At 42.4% G+C, this 15,726-nt stretch overlaps 1 protein-coding gene across 4 annotated transcripts in view; it reads right to left on the bottom strand.

Moving 5' to 3' along the window:
- pot1 (protection of telomeres 1 homolog) overlaps positions 1-15,726 on the bottom strand; it is a 330,564-nt gene that overhangs the window by 68,880 nt on the left and 245,958 nt on the right. For all 4 annotated transcript variants that reach the window (XM_043709136.1, XM_043709133.1, XM_043709135.1 and 1 more), the window contains exon 10: positions 3,059-3,214. In XM_043709136.1, coding sequence (XP_043565071.1) covers positions 3,059-3,214 — 156 coding nt within the window. The remainder of the gene's footprint in view (positions 1-3,058; positions 3,215-15,726) is intronic.

Raw genomic sequence — 15,726 nt, 5'->3', positions numbered from 1 at the left:
GATGCTGCCTGACCTGCTGTGCTTTTCCAGCACCACACTCTCGACTCAAGGGAATACAAGCCTAGTCAATGCAAACTGTCCTCATTACTTATAACACTTAGTCTCAGTACCATATTGATGACTGTACAGTGAGAATCCCCTCCTAGTCCAATACATTGTGCATGAGATGCAGTTCTGAGAACTGAATGAAGTGCTTTAGACAGGTCTAATGAGAGAGAAGGAGGTGGTATAATGGTCATGTTACTGGACGTTTGTCACAATCCAGAACTCTGGGTCACTGGGGTCCATCCCACCATGGCAGATATTGAAATTTGCAATTAAGAAGAAAAGTCAGGAAGTAAAAGGCTGGTATTTCACTGTCAATTCTTGTAAAAGACCATTTGGTTCAGGAATGTCCTTTAGGGAAGGAAATCTGTCACTTTTACAGGGCTTGACCTATATGTGACTCCAGGCCCACTGCAATGTGGGTGACTTTTAACTACCCTCTGGGTAATAAATGCTGGCATGTGACGTCCAAATCTCAAGAATAATTTTTAAGAACTATAATATAACAGCCAACCTCCCCGAGATAAAGTGCAATGTTCCATCAGTCTTATTAGCTTTCTTTCTATTCTTGTCCAGCAACATTTACTGATCTCTCTGCATGGACCTCTACCCAGTGCCAGGTCCCAGCGTCACCCTATAGGAAATGGCCGAAAGTGATGAAAGCGCACTCCATCTTGAACTCCATCTCTCAATGTTGCTGTGTACACCCATAACCATGTCATTTGCTTACCCAACAATGAAATAATTTCCAAACCACTTCAGTAGAAATGCTCAGAACTTCAAAATAATTGAACCAAAATCTCATAATGCTGAATATTAATTCTGTATAAATTAACCATCTCATATAGAACGAAGGAGGAAGACCTTTGTGCTGAACCTAATCTGAATTTTCCTCAAATTCAATTATGTATCCACATTCCAAGAAAGATGCACTGATTCCCTGCCTTGCTAATTCCCTTGTTAATAATGAGACTGTGACAACTGTCATCGTGCAGATGAAAATCTTGAAGAACTGATGATCCCTCATCACCAATATCCCCTATTGAAGATAGTAAGCTTTTCACAAGTCAGGTAATCAATAACACAAATGAGTTCACCTCCTAAATCCCTTTGCTCTGACAGAATTTGCTTCAGCATTTCAAATCTCATCACAACCAACTTTCTTATCCCAGACTTCAACTTGGTGAATCTACACAGTATGCTCTCTTTGGTTCCATGTAATTCCTACAATGGAAAGGTCAAAGAAGGACACAGCTCTGTCTCTGGGACAAATCACATTATGATCCCAGCTAACGTGGGACAAGAGTAAAACCTGTCTTGAGAGACCGTAAAGTTTCCTTTTTGTTTACCATGAAGGTCAGTTACTGACCGGATCGCAAGAGGTTGGCAATGTATTTTTAAAAATGAAGACGGAAGTTTATTACGTAAAAAAAATGTGAACTGCGTTATACTAAACAGAATGACTGGGAAATCTTATTATAACTACTAGAGAGCAAGATTCATCACTTTTATCCTAGCTATACCCTTACAGACACTCAAACCTCAATGAAGACTCATTCCTATCTCTACATTAAAGCCTTTTTCTCAACTGGCATGGGTGTAACCAGTTTCATTTTGGTAAATTCTCACAAATTAAAAGATGCTACTTTCTTCAGTTAATGTCTATCTTTGGACCATTAAAACAAACTAGCCATCCAACTTAACTTTTGCTTAACATGGATTTCCTAAACTCATGTCTTTTAACACTCTTGCAGGATGTCTTTCTCTTTAACACAACCTTCTGCTCCAGAGGCTTCTTCTAAGCCAGCTGGGACCTTTCCCTATCCCTGCCGACCTGCAGGCTGCTATTAACAGCACTTTTGCTGCTATGGACCTTTGCATGATCCTGCCTTTGGACCTCTCTCTGGAGCTGGTAAAAGTGAAGTCGGCAAACACCATAGCAATCACCTCCCCAGCTGGCTTGCTGGTCATTTGACTGAAACCACACAACACCTGGTAAACGTTGTTTTGAAATCAATGTTAAAAATGGCTTTCTGACTTTGAGAATGATTATTCCGACACTGTTGACATCACCCTCTCCTTTCCCTTTGGATTAGCAATAGGGTTTCCCTTGTCCTTACTTTCCATCCCACAAGTCTCTACATTCAAAGGATCAGCTTCCAGTTTCACCACCTCCACCAGGAATACACCACCAAACACATCTTCCCCTCCCCTCCACTGTCAGCATGCCACCTGGTCTGTGCCCTTCCCTCAAGACTACTAGTCTGCCACTCCCAACACTTTGCCCCAGCTTCATGCATCTTCCTATGCTGTTGCAGGAGTAACACTTCTCCTTTTATCTCCTCCCTCATCAATGCCAAAGGCCCCAAACACAATGAACTCCATCAGCATCCATCATGCAACTATATCCTTCCTCCACCACCATTAGCACTCCTTTTATCTTTTGTTCTCAGCATCCGCACAATTTGTTCCTTTCCATCCCTCTCTTTCTTCGTCAGAACCATTATTTTCTAACGCCATTCAGCTCTGAAGAAGTTACAGCTGACTTGAAAAATGAACTTTGTAGTCTTTCTTCACAGATGCAGTCAGATCTGCTGGCTCTCTCTGTTTGGGTTAAACAGGGATGGAAATGTCTCCTGGAAACGCACTCTTCTGGCCATCTGCTGGGCAGCAAGGGTCTCCAAAAAGCTCTATTTCTGATGCAGAAAGGCCACAGAACAAAACCACAAACAAATATAACCAAAGACCAAACACTTTCACATTCCAGGAGTTGGTAAACTCTGCTGAAGAACAAAACTGACCCCTGGCCAAGTTAAAGCATGTTCTCAAATAATATGGCAGGGCAGGGAAAATACAAGTTTCTCTCCCACCAAAACACTAATCTAAACCAAACTCAAGCAGATTTACCTAAACTATCCAGAGCAAGATAGTGAACTGAGTTCGATCTGCCCCCAGATTGTGAGTCATTGTCTGAATATCTCAATGATTGAGGCAGTTTGCTCTGACACTGTACCTTGAGGAGGTTTGCAGCTCCGATGTGGTTATCATAAACCAGTACATCCACAGCCAACGTGCGCAGTCGATGGATATCAGCAGGATCTCCCTCCAGAGCACTCGCATCCACGGGCACCTGCCACAGTGGGTGAGGGCATTGAGTGCCATCCCAAACCTGTTCAGAACATCAGTTTCACATCGATCATTGAAATATTTAATACGTTCACCTAATGTTTAACATGCATTCATTTGGATTAAATTGCTCTAAGTAATAATATGTGTAAAACGAGTCTTACCTGGCACACACTTAATTCTCCACAAAAAAAGCTGCATTTATACAGCAATTTTCTATAATATAAAGCATTAGAGGAGCTTTATAAAACAATAGATGACATGGAGTGACACTCAACGAGGTAAAGATGAGCTGCCTAAAAGCTTGGTCTAACAGATACGTTTTAAGAGGTGTATTGACAGTAGGATGGAGATTGTTTTAGGGAGACAAATCTTGTTAGAAACTGGTTAGTAACATTAGATCACAGAGTCCAGAGGGAGCTAGCCAGTTGGATACAAAATTGGCTTGAAGGTAGGAGACAGAGGGTGAGGGTGGAGGATTGCTTTTCAGACTGGAGGCCTGTGACCAATGGTGTGCCACAAAGATCGGTGCTGGGTTCACTGCCTTTGTTATTCACATAAATGATTTGGATATGAATATAGGAGTTGTGATGAGTAAATTTGCAGATGATACCAAAATTAGTAATGTAGGGGATAGTGAAGTAGTACAATGGGACCTTGATCAAATGGGTCAATGGGCTGAGGAGTTGCAGATGGAGTTTCATTTAGATAAATGTGAGGTGTTGCATTTTAGAAAGGCAACTCAGGGCAGGACTTGTATACTTAATAGTAAGATCCTGGGGAGTGTGGCTAAACAAAATGACCTTGAAGTGCAGGTTCATAGCTCCTTGAAAGTGGAATCTCATACAGACAGGATAGTGAAGAAGGCGTTCGGTATGCTTTCCTTCATTGGTCAGGGCACTGAGTACTAGAGTTGGGAGGTCATGTTGCGGCTATACAGGACATTGCTGAGGCCAATTTCAGAATACTGTGTACAATTCTGGTCTCTTTGCTTCAGTAAAGATATTGTGAAACTTGAAAGGATTTAGGAAGGATTTACAAGGATATTGCTGGAATTGGAGGGTTTAAGCTATAGGGAGAGGCTGAATAGGCTGGGGCTACTTTCCCTGGACCATCGGAGGCTGAGGGGTGACCTCATAGAGGTCTACAAAACCACGAGGGGCATGGATAGGGTAAATAGCCAAGGTCATTTACCCCAGGTGAGAAAGTCCAAAATGAGAGGTGTGAGGAGAAAGATATAAAGAGGCCTGAGGGACAACATTTTCATGCAAAGGGTGGTGCATGTTTGGAATGAGCTGCCAGAGGAAGTGGTGGAGACTGGTCAACATACAGCATTTAAAAGACATCTGGATGGGTAGCTGAATAGGAAGAGTTTGGAGGGATATGGGCCGGGTGCTGGCAAACGGGACTCGGTCAGTTTTGGATATCTGGTTGGCTTGATGAGTTGGACCAAAGGGTTTGTTTCTGTAATGTACAGCTCAATAATTCTTCAAAACCAGAATTTCAGGATTAGATAGCAAAAGACACAGCCTCCAATGCTGGACTAATGAATACTGGATGACGCTAGTGAGGCAGGAATAAGAAAGCCTCACATATCTGAAGGTTGCGGGGCTGTCGAAGACGACAGAGATGGGGTGTAGTGAAATCAGGCAGGGAAACAAGAGCATTTCTGAACTGAATTACTATTTAACTGGGAGCCAATACACATGGACAAGTATAGGGATAATGAATGAAAGGTATTGGGTGAGAGTGAGGACCTAGCCAGCAGAAATCTGGCAGCGTTTTGGGACAGCAAAAATATACTATTTCTTACTTCAAGCTTTTGGGCAACAATTGATTTTTTTCAAAAATAGAAATGTTTCATAGATTTGTTTATATATCATCATAACAATCACACCATGCTCTACACAGAATAATTTTGCTTTAAGAAATGGTGGACACTGCATTTTTTTAAAATGTTCCTTTACCGGCATTGCTGGAAAGGCTGGCATTGGATGTCCTTGTGAAACTGCCCTTGAGACGCTGATGATGATTGTCCTTCTGGGGACACTCTCAGTGGCACTAAAAGAGGGATTTCCAGGACTTTGATGCGGAATTAAGGAAGGATTATAATGTACATCAAAGTCATGACTGATCACTCTCAAACTTTCACCTCATGGCTCAGACAGGGTTTGGTGCCATTTGGCATATCAGTAGGCATCTAAAAGCCAATTGCCATGAGCACACAAATATCCATGGGCATCCAAAGATCATCACTGACCCCAGCACAAATCATAGCTTTCGACTATCCATGTGCGCTTTGCTTTCAGTATTGAACATTAACTTCTGGTAGAAGAGTTCATAACAGTGTTACAACACGGGGTAACCACCATCCACACCACCCGCCCCCCCCCAGCACCAATTTAAACCAGCAACGCGGAAATTATTTCTGTGTTGTAACACTGTAATCTGTTAAAATTTCAAGAGGCAAAGAACTATCCCAAAAGTCACCATTTAAAGTAAAAAATTAATAAACTTTAATTTTATAAAGACTAACAGAAAACAATTAACTATTTACAGCTCATTTATCTAAACCTATCTTCCACCTTCCCCTCTTCAAAACTGGCTCAATAAAACCCCCCGATTAAGATTTACAGAAAAATTCAAATTTCAAAACCAGCCAGCTGTCAAATCTTCTCTTGGTATCTTCCTTTGTAGATTTGCTCTCCAGGTCGGTGTTGACTTTTTTTCCTGTGCAAACCTCCTTCTCAGGACAGGTAACTCTCAGAGTTCTGACTAACAGCCTACATCTGTTGGTCTTCTGACAGTTCTCCCCCAACTGTTCAATTTTTCTTGGTCTTATACCCGCAAAGCATCAGATTGTTTCATTGGTTTTAATATTGTTAAAATACCAAATTCAAACTTGACTTGAGTTTAGTATCTTGGCGCATAATTTAAACTGATTGGCCAAATTTGAATTTGTTTTTTGTCTCATAACAACCCAGGTACTGCTAGCGGTTGGACCAAATGTTACATTGTAAATTCTCCAGCAGTCTGTGTTCTTGCTAAATTCTTCACCTCTCTTAAAGGTACAGTACCTCTTACACCTTCATAACAACAGTTAGCAAATGTACAGTTACTATAAGGATCATTTTACAACTGTTTGGAAACTTTTCTCGACAATAAGGCAAAAAAAATTAAAGGCGAGAATACACAACAGAATTAGTATGGTGCAGAGGGTGAACCAATTGGCCCATCATGTCTGCAGTGACTCTGAGTGTTTTAACTTCATGTCGATCTCCTGCCCTTTCTCCACAACACTACATATTGATTTTATTTATATAATCATCTAATACCCTGCTGGATGCCCTAACTGAACCTATCTCCACCACGTTTCCAAGCAGTATATTCGATACCTTAACTACTCGCCAAGTTAAAACAATGCCAAGGCCCAGGATTCAATTCTGGCCTAGGGCGACTGTCTGTGTGGAGTTTGCACATTCTCCACGTGCCTGCTTGGGTTTCCTCTAGATGCTCTGGTTTTCACCAAAGATGTGCAGGTTAGGTGGATTGGCCATGCTAAATTGCTCATGGTGTCCAGGGACATGTAGGTTAGGTGGATTAGCCATGGGGAAAGGGCAGGGCTACCGTGATGGGTATGGTGATGGCATGTTCTTCGGAGGGTCAGTGTGGTCTTCATGAGCCGAATGGCCTACTTTCACACTGCTGGGAGTCTATGATTCGATATGATCTTGGCTGAACCTCTATCTCAATGCCATATCGCTGCTTTCTCCATATACCCCTTGATGTTTTTAAAATCTAAAAATATATCTATCACCTTCTTGAACATGTTCAGTACCCTAAGTTCCACTGACTTTTGTGGCAGAGAATTCTACAGGTACACTACCCTTTGAGTGAAGAAATATTTCCTCATCTCACTTGTAAATTACCTATCCCATACCCTGATACTGTGTCTCTAAAGGCAGATTCATCTGTCTTACTTTATTTCTGTACTCTTTTGACTGTGGCTCTGGGAGTAACCTGGAGGCCCCACTTTTTCTATCTGGCTTCTGAGATTCAGATTGCAGGACCAAGTTGCTGCTTATGTCGTTACTAGCAACGTGGAGTACGTCTTCTGGGTGTTCACACTCCTGCAGAACAAATGTCCTGCAACCTTTATGTGAAATTCTTGACCATAGCATCAATGAAGTAACTTGGGAGTCATGTCAATGGGCACAGAAACATCCGTCTTTTCCTCTATCTAAAACATTTCCTATTAGTGTGACCGCTTCACTCTTTCTCTGCCTGTCGTGTAAGTCCCTATTGCCAAGACCTATCAACTTTCAAGGTACTTTACCCCCAGTTAAACTTTATAATTAAGACTGGAGAGTCAGCATGTTCTTTCATACGTAGATTATCCAGGATGTCAATGTTTTCGAATCGATCTGGTCAGAGATGTTATTATGCACTTCTGGAGAAGGTGGGATTGAAGCCTGGCCTCCTGGCTCATAGGTGGGGACACTGCCACTGTGCCACAGCAGTCCTAAATGAGAAGCTTAGCTCTAGTTGCTCATTACACTATTGGCTTTTCTGAAAGGGAATGGAGATTTTATTTGTTGATCCCAGATCAAAGCAAATAGGTACAGGACTGAAGGTGAAAGTGGGTACTGCAGATGCTGGAGATTAGAGTCATGGAGTCATAGAGATGTACAGCATGGAAACAGACCCTTCGGTCCAACCCATCCATGCCGACCAGATATCCCAATCCAATCTAGTCCCACCTGCCAGGACCCGGCCCATATCCCTCCAAACCCTTCCTATTCATATACCCATCCAAATGTCTCTTAAAGGTTGCAATTGTACCAGCCTCCACCACTTCCTCTGGCAGCTCATTCTATACACGTACCACCCTCTGCATGAAAAAGTTGCCCCTTAGGTCTCTTTTATATCTTTCCCCTCTCACCCTAAACCTATGCCCTCTAGTTCTGGACTCCCTGACTCCAGGGAAAAGACTTTGTCTATTTATCCTATCTATGCCCCTCATAATTTTGTAAACCTCTATAAGGTCACCCCTCAGCCTCCGACGCTCCAGGGAAAACAGCCCAGCCTGTTCAGCCTCTCCCTGTAGCTCAGATCCTCCAACCCTGGCAACATCCTTGTAAATCTTTTTTAGATTAGATTACATTACAGTGTGGAAACAGGCCCTTCGGCCCAACAAGTCCACACCGACCCGCCGAAGCGAAACCCACCCATACCCCTACATTTACCCCTTACCTAACACTACGGGCAATCTAGCAAGGCCAATTCACCTGACCTGCACATCTTTGGACTGTGGGAGGAAACCGGAGCACCTGGAGGAAACCCACGCTGACACGGGGAGAACGTGCAAACTCCACACAGTCAGTCGCCTGAGGCGGGAATTGAATCCGGGTCTCTGGCGCTGTGAGGCAGCAGTGCTAACCACTGTGCCACCGTGCCGCCCACTTTTTAAAAAAAAATCTATTATCATATGTCTTCTGACCAATATGAAGCATTATCTAACAATGTATAGTGAACCCTTTTCTGAACCCTTTCAAGTTTCACAACATCTTTCCGATAGGAAGGAGTCCAGAATTGCATGCAATATTCCAACAGTGGCCTAACCAAAGTCCTGTGCAGCCGCAACATGACCTCCCAACTCCTGTACTCAATACTCTGACCAATAAAAGAAAGCATATCAAACGCCTTCTTCACTATCCTATCTACCTGCGACTCCACTTTCAAGGAGCTATGAACCTGCACTCCAAGGTCTCTTTGTTCAGCAACACTCCCCAGGACCTTACCATTAAGTGAATAAGTCCTGCTAAAATTTGCTTTCCCAAAATGCAGCACCTCGCATTTATCTGCTTAGAGTGGTGCTGGAAAAGAACAGCAGGTCAGGCACCATCTGAAGAGCAGGAAAATCGACGTTTCGGGCAAAAGTCCTTCATCAGGAATGATGTTAATTACCGGAAAGCATCAAGGTTAATAGATACGTTCATCACATCCTAACTGGCTGAACTGTTAGAGGACCATGAGGTAATGCTTTGTAATTATTTATTGTTCCAAACATCACCAAATCCTGGCTAACAGACATCTCAGTCAATAGACCAAAATGCAATTATCGTCTATAATCATGTCGTTGAATTTGATTTATTGGCTGCACTTCATTCAGAGATCTTTTAATCTTGACTACATACAACAAACCTTTCTCAAAAGAATAATCGATCCCGCAGTCTGACGAGGCAGCTTCTTATCTAAAGATATCTTATAGAACTTGGCACTGTAAAATGTGCAATGCAAGTTCTTAGACCAATGCATTGGAAAACCCCTCTCCTCATGAATTTACCAAAGTTTCTTCAGTTCAGCTTCAAGAATGGATAATTGGATTTGGGATTTGTGATAGCAACAGTAGTAAACATGTCAATACTCGCTGTCTTTACTGCTCTGAAGTTGACAGCAATCTCTTGGAGCTGCATATGTCACATTAACAGCGGAAATCAAGAAGCTGTTTCTAGCGATTCTTCACTTCCCATAGATGGCACTGTTAAAGATCCCTCTAAACTAGGATCGATTAGAAATCTCCAAATTTACCAGAATCTGCCTTTTGAAATCATTTAGAAAAATTGAAAATAATACCTTTATAAAATTCCTTCTCTTGGAGCAAGTGTACCTATGGTTTACCAGTTTCACTTTTATTGTTAAAGAGAGTCATAGAGTACAGCACAAAAGCAGGCCTTTCGGTCCAACTCGTCCATGTGTCCAGACATTCTAAACTAATCTAGTCCCATTTGCCAGCACTTGTCCCATATCCCTCTAAACCCTTCCTATTCATAATTTTAGCAGCCTCCAGCACTTCCTCTGGCAGGTCATTCCATACATGCACCACCCTCAATGTGAAAAATTTGCCCCTTAAATCACTTATAAATTTTTCCCCTCTCACCCTAAGCCTATGCCCTCTAGTCTTAATGACCCTGCAAAACCAATACAATATTTGTAAAACGATTTTTAAAAAGTATCTCAATTTCTACCTTAATACCAAGTTAATTTCCCATATATTTATTCGGTCCTTTGTAAAAACCTTAAATAAAGGTGAAAAGTACAATGCATTTTATTTTCTGGTTTGCTGTCAGCGAGAATACCTCAATGTGAGTGCTTGGTTATCATTATTTCTGACAGCACTATTCCTGCAAGTCTGGAGAATAGTCTTCCAGAAATAACATCGTGCCAAGTACAGCAAGACTCCAATTCTCTGGTTTTGGGCTGAGAGGTGGACAGGAATATTCATGCCACACAAGTGCCAACAGAATTTAACTATCGCCGCCTGACATTCAATGATATCATCATTGCTCTTCCACTATCAAAATGGGGTAAACCATTCAGTACAAACTGAACAGGGACAGCCATATAAAGACTGCAGATCAGAGGCTGGGAATTCTGTTGACTAACTCACCTCCTGATCCATCAAAACCTTCCCACTATTCACAAGGTGCAATCAGGAGTGCGATGGAATACTCTCCACTTACCTGGATGGGTGCAGCTCCAACGACACTCAAGAAGCCTGACACCATTCAGAGTGAAACAACCCTAACAACTGGGACCCCTTCTAATAGTTTCAATATTCGCTTCCCTCACCACTGATGCATAGTTGCAGCAGTGTGCATTATCTACAAGATGCACTGTGGCGACTCACCAAGCTTGCTCAGACATTACTTGCCAAATCTCTGCATCGAGAAGGACAAGGGCAGCAGAAATACCAACACCTGCAACATCCTCTCCAAACCAACACACACCATCCTGATTTGAAACTATATAGCTGTACATTCCACTGTAAATTGTAAAATGCTGTAACTCCTCTCTTACACCACATGGACTGCAGGGATGCAAGGTGGCAGCTCAGCACCACCACTTTCTTCGGGGCAATTAGGAATGGTCAATAATGCCAGCCTAGCAAGTGACATCTCATGGTGAATAAAACCAATCTTTAAAAACAACTTCCTCCAAGCCTTCCGCAAACTCTACTCCCTAGTCACTGACTCCAGCCCTCTCACCAAATCGTTTCTTCACAACATTGGTGCCATATCTGGTCATGGGACTGACTTTCAAACGCATCTCCATACCATCTAAAGACCCCCTCCCCACTATTTCTGACTCCCTAACAATTGTCTACCTCCATTCCTGCATCACTATTGAAACCCTTATTTTGTTACCTCTTGTTATGACCCCCAGCTGGAGGTAATTCTAGAAAAGTCAGAATGCAAAGTGAAACAGAGTGGATTGTTAGCTCATAAGCTTGATTTTTGTAGTTGGTTACCATATCAGTCACTAAACACATTCACATAAAGCTGCCAATGTTCTTTAAATAAAAGAGCACAAGCTTTTTACACAAACTCAAAAGAAGTTACGTTATATATTACACTTACATTATATATTACAGTTTACATAGATATTAACATCCATAGAAAACAAAGATTCAACCCGTATCTGAACAATAACTCTTACAAACTTATGAATAGAAATACCACTCCTAACTCAACTCTTTAATTTCTTACTTAAAATACTCTTTCTAATTTCTTGGCCTGCTGAGATAGGTCCACAGTGTCTTTCCAATTCTACTCGAATGAACTTCCTTTCATTTTTGATCACTTAAAAAACACTCCTGGACAAACTTCCACGGCTTAGAGACATCATAAACCTACTCTCTTTTGTTAGGGCGAAAACTGTATCCTGGACTAAAAACGGATGTATCTGCTAGGAGTAACTGTTCTTCGGAACTGAACTCCTGACTCTGTTAAACTGGACAGAAGTAATCCCAGCGCCACCAACCTCCACCTACTCTTTTCTTTATATTTTACCAACTAACATCACAGGTATCCTGCTTAGTACTTAACTGAATCAAATGCTTTCTTGGAAATGTATTTCTTGGATGTATTTAGATCACTATTATATAAAAAAAATAGAGTTACCTTCACAGAATTAAAGCTAAAATCCAACTACTTTAAAGGTTCAAATTCCCAAATGCTATTAATACATGTGATACATCTTTATTGGATTCTAATGCACTATTCTGATGCACTACATTCCACATTCTGTAAAATTCTGCTATCCGAGCTCACATTAAAGCTCACACAAGCATCAAGCTTACACCCCCTGGCAGAAGATCAAAGAAGTAGGAGTTACCTACATTGTCTGTAGGTTAAGAAGCATTTCAATTTTAAAATTGTAATCCTCGTTCCTAATTCCACAACTGCCTTGCTCCACCCTATCTCTGTAATCTTCTTGGGGCCCACATACCACTGAGATATTTGCACTCTCCTAGTCCCAGCCATAGGAATTCCTCTCTTTACTTGTTCCAACCTTGAGAACCTGCCTTCAGCTTCCTAACTCTGAAGCTCTGGAGGTCATTCTTAAATCTCTCTGCCTCTCTTGCAGTCTCTCCTTCTTCAGGCCTTACCTTTAAACCCAGCTCTGCAGCCAAACCAATGGTTTTTCACACTAATATTGCCTTATATTTGTTATGATGACTGTCTGAAATGCCTTGGGATATTTTATTACATCAGAGGCACTATTCAAATTCAAGTTATTGTTGAAAATAGAACACTCTCTCTGTCTTCTTGAGATTTGACATCAAATAGATAATTGGATGCTCAGTATAGTATTCCAGTTCCAAATAAGCAAGTGGTTGAGGAGGGCAACAATCAGCCTCACAGACCAATTCCTTCCAGTTGATCCACATTAATGGCTTCCATAAACAGAGAAAACCCAAGACACTTCAACTGGCATCAGCCTCAGCACACCAGATGCAACAGATATGTTGATGTCCCGCTAATCTACAAGGTCCTTCTCATTAAGACCATAAGAGACAGGAGCAGAAATTAGACCATTCGACCCATCTGCTTTGCCATTCAATCATGGCTGATAAGTTTCTCAACCCCATTCTCCCTGTAACCCTTGATACTCAAAAACATATTTATCTCAGTCTTCAATATACTCAATGGCCTCCATAGCCTTCGGTGACAACGAATTCCCTGGACTCACCACTCACTGGCTGAAGAAGTTTCTCCTTATCTCCATTCTAAAAGGTCTTCCCTTTACTGTAAGGCTGTGTCCTAGTCTGTCCTACCAATGGGAAACATCTTCCCAATGTCCACTCTGTCCAGGTCTTTCAGCATTCTGTCAGTTTTAATTAGAACCTCCCCTCATCTTTCTAACCTCAGAGTACAAACCTAGAGTCTTCAAACATTCCTCATATGTTAAGCTTTTTATTCCTGTGACCATTCACGTGAACCTCCTCTGAACATGCTCCAGCGCCAGTACTTCCTTCCTGAGATATGGGGCCCAAACCTGCACACAATACTCCAAATGTGGTTTGACCAGAGCCATATAAAACCTCAGAAGTACATCCCTGCTTTATATTCAAGACCAACATTAACATGTTGGGAGAGCTGTCCCATTGACTGGCCGAGGAACAGCTTAACACAGCAATACCGTAGGATCTTACTTTACAGCCAGTGACTTGGAAACCTCTACAACAATTCTTGGCATATGTTCTGTTCCACCAGAAGAATATATGCATCAGAGGTGGCAGCACCATGGTATACAGCTGGGACAGGGCTACCCTGGGAGCCATCAATAGGAACTGAGAACCTGTGAAGTATCATTGCATTGGGTAAAGCTGGGGAAAGGAAACCTCCTGCCAATACCACCCACTGGCAAATCTGCAGACCTCCTGGTAAAAACATCACTTAGTAGAAGCAATGAGGGTAGGAATAGTCTGGCTGGAGGTTCTTAATGTGCATTGCCACCAGTCACTTGGTAGCACAATACTAAGCAAGCTGACTGAGTGCTGAATTATATGTCTGTCAGACTCGTCTGCAGTAGATGGTGAGGGGAGCACGAGGACGGGAAAAGCTATTTGATCTTGCCTGCATCCATCTACCTTAGGTAGATGCATCTGTGCACACTAGCATTGGTAGGACTTACAAAACAAACAGTTCTTGTGGAGACAAAACTTCACATTCATACTTAGGACAGGCCGCGATGTGTTCAACCACCTCCTCTTGACAGTCAAAATATTACCATTGCCAAATCATCTACCATCAATATGCTGGTTTGACCATTTACCTGAAATTTAACCAGACCACCCATACAAATACCATGGCTACACAAGAAGATTGGAGATTGGATATGGTGCTTCTGATCGACATAACTCCTGACTCCCCACCATCTATACATGACAAGTCAGGAATGTGATAGAATACATCCTATATGTGTTGGATGAATGTAACTGCTACAAAATACTTAGATTAAGCAACCTACTTGCCTGACATCCCACTCATTGCATTAAACATTCCCCACTGCTCCCCCCCCCCACCCCCAACCTCACACTGATACTTGGTGACAGCGGGGTGTACTATTCACACGACGCACTGCAGCAACCTGCCAACAGTCCATCAAGTTCTGAATCTGTGCACTCGACCAACTCGAAGGGCTAAGGCTGCAGGAGAATGGAATCACCTACAAGTTCTCCTCTCTATGTCCTACACTACTCTTGACTGACTTGTAATCGCTGCTCTTTCATTGTGCTGACAAGACCTGGATCACCCTCCCTCATAGCAGAGTATATATCCCATTCCAAACAGGGTGTAGTGGTTTGAAGAAGTGGTTCACCTTCAGGACAATATGGGATAGGAAAGCTGCCACCTCATGAACAATTAACTATATTATTAGTTAATTAATTAAAAACAAAACTCTCCCAGTTAGTTGATTAGATTAGATTACTTACAGGGTGGAAACAGGCCCTTCGGCCCAACAAGTCCACACTGACCCGCCGAAGCGCAACCCACCCATACCCCTACCCCTACATTTACCCCTTTAACCTAACACTATGGGCAATTTAGCGTGGCCAATTCACCTGACCCTGCACATCTTTGGACTGTGGGAGGAAACCGGAGCACCCGGAGGAAACCCACGCAGACACGGGGAGAATGTGCAAACTCCACACAGTCAGTTGCCTGAGTTGGGAATTGAACCCGGGTCTCTGGTGCTGTGAGGCAGCAGTGCTAACCACTGTGCCACCGTGCCGCCCACTGAGTGGAACTATACAAGAAAGCTTCAGAATTAAAGTGAATTATGTGTACGCCTGGTTCTATTCCTCAGCTGGAGGGAAGCTGTGGAACTCATTGCCACAGAAGGCTCTGGAGGCCAAGTCACAGAGTGTATTTAAGACAGAGATGAATAGGTTCTTCATTAATAAGTGGATCAAGAGTTCCGGGAAGTAGGCAGGAGAATGGGGTTGAGAAACATATCAGCCATGATCAAATGGTGGATCAGACTCAATTGGCTGAATGGCCTAATTCTGTTCCTGCAGCGCATGGTCTTATTCAGTGTGGCTTTATATCCTGAGTCCTTTAACACGAGTGAAAACCTCTCATCCAACACAAGTAGAGGTTCAGGGAGATGGAGTGGAGTCAGAGATAATGTTACAGAATTAGAAGATGACAATCCTGATGTAAACACACAGAAGGCTTCCAATTTTCAGCAATTAAGGTCTATTAT

This window comes from Chiloscyllium plagiosum, chromosome 19 (assembly GCF_004010195.1).
Source record: "Chiloscyllium plagiosum isolate BGI_BamShark_2017 chromosome 19, ASM401019v2, whole genome shotgun sequence".
Taxonomy (NCBI): domain Eukaryota; kingdom Metazoa; phylum Chordata; class Chondrichthyes; order Orectolobiformes; family Hemiscylliidae; genus Chiloscyllium; species Chiloscyllium plagiosum.
This window is presented reverse-complemented; position numbering and strand designations above follow the sequence as displayed.